Here is a 6,000-nt window from a genome sequence, read left to right as displayed (position 1 = left end):
CTAAAAAAAACGTTCCAACTCAAACGGAATAATACCATTGAAATAGAGACGATTTGTGTTCATATACCTTACTCTGTAAGGGGTCATTTCTCTCCCCCTCCCGTTCCTAACGTACCATGCTTGCAATGGATGATGGCACCGAAAGCTGCCGGCAGATGATCGAGTAACAATGAAATAGAACGAACAGTTGTTGTAAAAGCTCAGGATTAGACGTTTTGCGCAAGCTGAGAGAATGGCTGATTCGCGTGATTGAGAGAGCCGTGAGCTTTATCGTGCTGGAAAAAGGATACGTCTGGTCGCGCTTTTGAGGAGCGGAATTTTCGTGCAAGCTCTAATTATGCTGAGAAGAGAGCCTGACTCTTATGTGTGTATTCAGAGTGCTCCTGGTGGTAGTTGGTAGCTTGTGGAAGGAGCTTTCATCGCTGCTCTGCTGCACGGCACGGCAGTTCGTGCGCGTCCATTGCGATAACAATACCTCGGTTATCCCTGTACATAACTACTCTAGTACGGTTTTTAACAATAACACAGTTTTTGGCTGAGAAAGTGGAGGAAGAAGATTGTAGCTGCAGAGTTTTCTACTAGTTGGAAAATTGGTGCATTTGGAATCGATGACAAAAGTGAAAAAAGGGCTGTTGAGGTGCAATTAATTGTGGAATAAAGTGAAATGTGAAAAGCCGTACCTTGATATTGGGAGTGCTAGTGCCAGGAAAAGGAAAATTTGGATCCTAGTTGAACCCTTGATAGGACATACGCAGAAGAGAAGTGAAAAAGCAGGCCAGCTAGCTCACATTTGAGCAGCGCCCCGATAGACGCAAGAGAGCGAATAAAATGTCATCCAGACGTTATCCTTGATAGAAAAAACCGCTCCTTTTTTAAAAAGGTGACTTTTTAAAAAAAGGACGCGTGATGAAGCCATTGCAGCCAGCCATCATGAGGGAGTCCTCCTGCCGTAGCACTATTACTACTATTACTATCACATCCAGGAGAAGAGCCATGGGCAGCTCCATCACTAGGGCGGCAGTCGTCAACTATGGCAGTAGCAGTACCTTCAGCCGAGCTGCAAAACTCGGCTACCGCCGCTATGGCCGGATGCTCCCATTCGCGTTGATGGGGCTTTTGATCGCCTCCTTTTGGCTGCCATCGAACCTAGTTAACGCTGATTCAACGGATGTTTCATACTATGACCAATACCCTACCGACTCATCTTTACTAATGATAAACGGTAATTACTTTATAATTATTCAAAACTAACATTTGATACATGTACTATCGTTACTATTGAGTTACTACAAAAAATGAAAAGGTGAAACAATTATATAAAGTACGAACAGCCACCTGATTTTCATTATTATACCCAGTTTGGGATTGTTCCTCACGATTCCTACGATACTACGGCAGTACCATAAATGCTTCCAAACGCATTTTAGCTTCTTTACATGACACTAACATGATTGAGTAGGATTTGGTAGTTCTTTCACCTGCCATTTTTTGCTTCAGATGTTATAAGCTAAGGTTCTCAGGAAAAAATCTGAAAAAAAAAAGCGTTATGGTGCGCTGCTGCAAGATTTTGTTTAAAGTTTGTCAAATTGAGATCATTTCGGGGCTTTATTTAGTAGTGCTATTGATGTAAGCTCCTAGGTTCCACCTGCCTGGGCTTAAACCAAGGATTTCCGTTGACTTGCATGTAGTGTACTCATACCCTTCGATGTTTTGCATGTGAAAGTGTTCACTCTCATCATTCATAAAAACCCCAGTTTCCGCCTTACGGATACTTAAATGGAGGAAAATCGCAGTGGGTGCGCTGTAATGGGCTACAGCTGGCACTCAAGCGCCTTCGGTTGGACCCCACATCAAATACGAGATAGGCCATGGAGTTTTTCTCATGCCGCAACGGAAAATGCTTAGTATGTTTGAATTTTCCCATTGGGTGCTGCCTCGATTGATACTCAAAACAATTTGATTACATAACCGAAGAAGTGAAGCAAGAGATTGTACGGAAAGCTATTGAGCGAGAGCGAGAGTGTTGGAAGATCACGAGCCGAGGAGGGAAAATCAAGGCCACGCAAAGCAGCTCCTGATCAGTGCTGCCAATCTGTTTGGCTTTTGATTTGTAGGTGGAACAGTAAATGTTCTGTTTCGTTGTTATTTAACTACATGTTATCAAAACAGATAAGTAATTATTTTAATATGATTTTTTCTACTATAATCGTATTAAAAATTACAATAACTCGTTTCATATAACCAACACTATGATCCTTATTTGGTAAAAATATATACCGTTTTATCTCATATTCCGAATACTCAAAGCCAATAGCGCGTCAGATTTAACTGGTAACCCTATAAGATGTGTTTCATAAGAAACAAGGAGAATCGAAAGAAGAAGGATTGAAAGCTATTGCAATGCGTGATCGAATTGCAGGAGTGCTTGAAGCCGAATTATTAGTTCATATTAAGCTAATTTTAGGGGTTTAAATCCTGTTTAAAGTGCAGTCGAATCACTGAAGATTGTAAGTGTTAATATTAAGTAATATGTATATTTTCATGAAATATATTGTTTTCAGTTTAAGCTGATCATTACGAACAAAAGACTTGATCTGCTCTAAAACCCAGTGTCGTCGCTGCAACACCAACCGTGACTTCAAATACATTTGATAGGCATGCATTAGCTGATAATTGTACAATTTTAATTTCTTCCTTCTTAACTGTTAGCTGTTTTGTGTACCGACAATAAGTTCGATTTAATTAATTTTAGTATTGTTTTCACGAAAAAGTATGCAACAACATTTTGATTTAAATTCCGAACACTGTGTTCATTCTGTTTCATATTCCGAAAAACCTTCTTTCAAATTTCGAACAGCACGAATAAATTGTATTAAAATGAATAAATTTCTAATCTATTTATCTGAGCTAGTTTTACTGACCTCGAACTAGAGAATCATCACTACTGTCGAAGTATAAGATAGATTTGAAGACGTGAAAACTGAATTGCAATTGACTGCCGTTTCCTGGTAATTTGATGACATATTTCAGCGAAACTAAATCTTCATACAGAAATCGAGTGTTCGGAATACGAGTCTGTTCGCTTATTAGTTACCCAAGAGTACTCTTTTAGCTTATGTTGTATATATACATTCTTCAACAGCGATCAATTCATTTATTTAGTTAACATCTAGACAGATAACACTGAATCAACAATTTCACGCCACAATACTCGGTTCGTGGCCAAATCTCTTTATCGTCGGTTTTGCCCCACCTAGCTCGCTGCGCTCCACGCCTTCTTGTACCAACCGGATCCGAAGCGTACACCATCTTTGCAGGCATCTGGCATTCTTGCAACATGCCCTGCTCATCGTATCCTTCCAGATTTGGCCACCTTCTAGATACTGGGTTCGCCGTAAAGCTGGGCGATCTTGTGGTTCATTATCCACCGCCACACACCGTGTTCTTGCACGCCACCAAAGATCGTCCTAAGCACCCGACGTTCGAAGACTCCAAGTACTAGCAGGTCCTCCTCGAGCATCGTCCACGTTTCATGCTCGTAGAGGACTACCGGTCTTATGAGCGTTTTGTACATGGTACTTTTGGTACGGGCGTGAATCTGTTTTGACCGCAGAAGAAGCTGCGTCAAAACAGATTCACGCCCGTACCAAATGTACCATGTACAAAACGCTCATAAGACTGGAGGCGATAGTAAGCCCGACTTCCACTGATAACGCGGCTCCATATTTTTGTTGTTGTCAGTCGTTATCAAGGATCCAAGGTAGACTCGAACGTATCCCCGTCTGTCGTAACATTCCATCGTCGCTCTTATCAGTCTCGTGAGTTTCCCGGGAAAGCTGTTCTCCTCCATGATTTTCCATAGCTCTACTCGGTCGATACTGTCGTATGCCGCCTTGAAATCGATGAAAAGGTGATGCATTGGGACCTGGTATTCACGACATTTTTGGAGAATTTGCCGTACAGTAAAGATCTGGTCCATTTCGATCGGCCGTCAACGAAGCCGGCTTGATAACTTCCCACGAACTCGTTTACTACAGGTGACAGACGACAAAAGATGATCTGGGATAATACTTTGTAGGCCACATTTAGAATGGTGAACGCTCGAAAGTTCCCACAATCTAACTTATCGCCTTTCTTGTAGATGGGACATATAACCCCTTCCTTCCACTCCTCCGGTAGCTGTTTTGTTTCCCAGATTATGCCTATTAGCCGGTGCAGACAAATGGCCAGCGTCTCCGATACCATCCTTACCAGCAGCTTTATTGTTCTTGAGCTGGTGAATGGCATCCTTAACCTCCCTCAAAGTGGGGGCTGGTTGGTTTCCATCTCCCGCAGTACTGACGAAGGCATTTCCTCCGTTGTCCCGTCCTTCATAGCCTATGCCCTCAGCACCATTCAGGTGTTCGTCGAAGTGCTCATTCCACCTTTGGATCTCCTTTCGCTCGTCCGTCAAAATGCTCCCATCCTTATCCCTGCACATCTCGGCTCGTGGCACGAAGCCGTTGAGGGATGCGTTGAGCTTCTCATAGAACTTACGCGTTTCTTGAGACCGGCACAGCTGTTCCATCTCCTCGCTCTCCGTCTTCTCCGTTTTCATTCGTCAGCCGGTGGGTGCTGAACTTTCCAATAGTCGGTCTGAATTCCTCCTCCTGGTAAACCTGAGCGTTTAGATCTTCTATGATGATCTTGACGTCGACTATAAAAGCTGTCCCCAGCTCACGTGTGTTGCCGCAGCTCTGGTATGGTTACCTCTAAACATTCCAACCATTGTTCCCGTCCAACACACTTCCTGCAACGCTATGATGCTGAATCCGTGGTCCTTTAGCACGTCGGCGAGTATGCGTGTGCTCCCGATGAAGTTGAGAGACTTGCAGTTCCACGTACCGAGCTTCCAATCGCTAGTCCCTTCTTAGAGTCTTTCTCTGGCACTCGGACGATGATCAGCCGCCCCTGACATGAGGAACAGACGCTGTTGTGAGCCGCTCCTAACATGGAGTACAGACGCTCCAGGTTTGCTGAAGCAATAGCAAAAGTAATCCCTTCCTTCCTTGTCAGCATACGACCAGAGTTCTCCCCGGGGTTGGTTACCCGATCTTCCCTAAGGTTGCTCGTACCCCGGCCAGTACCCCGAGGAGGTAGGGATAGGAGTTGCTGGGCAAAAAGCTAAGGACCGCACTATTTTATTCCTTCAGGTACGCGAGGTACCTATGGTACCTCGTGCACAGCCATTTATCAACCAACAGCGTTCTTTTCATAAAATCAAGAAGTCTGTGCAAACATAAATAAGAAATCAGTATTTCTAATATGTGTCAAGCTATAATTTTTATAACATTGGAGTTCTAAATTTTGACTCCCATATTTTTTACTTGAATGAACCACTTTTCGATAATATTTATAAGGCTCCATATTAACTCCTCTACCGGCAGCTTCATTTTTTACCGTTAAAAATATATTAAAATCGCGATAACTTTTTTGTTTCTCGATATTTTTGCACCATTCTTTCACAAGTTCTCAAAAAACTCTTCTAGTTTTCGAATATGTGTCGATATTGATAATTGGTCATCTGGATCCGGAGATATTTCAAAATTCCTTGGGGAACCGACGCGTAGTCATAACCCACGTAAATATCTCAGGCTACAGAATTTTTATCGTATTCGGATATTCACTCCTCAAAATGATACATTAATGCGAGTATGTTGTGAAAAAATGAAGCAATATGGTGCAGCCGTCTTTGAGTAATGATCATTTATGTTTCTGGTACCATGCTGGACAAATAAAGATCTTGAAAACTCTAAAAAAACTCATATCGTAATTGTCAGATTTCTCCACGAATACTGAACTGATTTGTATGATTTTTTCACAGTAGCTTTTTATTACCTGGTGTTGTATAGTACACATTTTTTTTTTGATAAATTGACCAAAAACAAAATGGCCGCCAGAGACATTTTATATGGAAAATGTCGGTCCCCCAAGGAACATCGAAATATCTTCAAAACCAGA

General features: G+C 42.3%; 1 protein-coding gene across 1 annotated transcript in view; it reads left to right on the top strand.

Annotated features, from left to right (window-relative positions):
* Nucleotides 1–425: 425 nt before the first annotated feature.
* The window catches only part of LOC110680253 (sodium/potassium/calcium exchanger Nckx30C-like), a 42,582-nt gene continuing 37,007 nt past the window's right edge, over nucleotides 426–6,000 (top strand). The window contains exon 1 of the mRNA XM_021856066.1: nucleotides 426–1,222. Coding sequence (XP_021711758.1) covers nucleotides 907–1,222 — 316 coding nt within the window. The 5' untranslated portion in view covers nucleotides 426–906. The remainder of the gene's footprint in view (nucleotides 1,223–6,000) is intronic.

This window comes from Aedes aegypti, unplaced genomic scaffold (genome assembly GCF_002204515.2).
Source record: "Aedes aegypti strain LVP_AGWG unplaced genomic scaffold, AaegL5.0 Primary Assembly AGWG_AaegL5_hic_scaff_1116_PBJ_arrow, whole genome shotgun sequence".
Classification (NCBI taxonomy): domain Eukaryota; kingdom Metazoa; phylum Arthropoda; class Insecta; order Diptera; family Culicidae; genus Aedes; species Aedes aegypti.
This window is presented reverse-complemented; position numbering and strand designations above follow the sequence as displayed.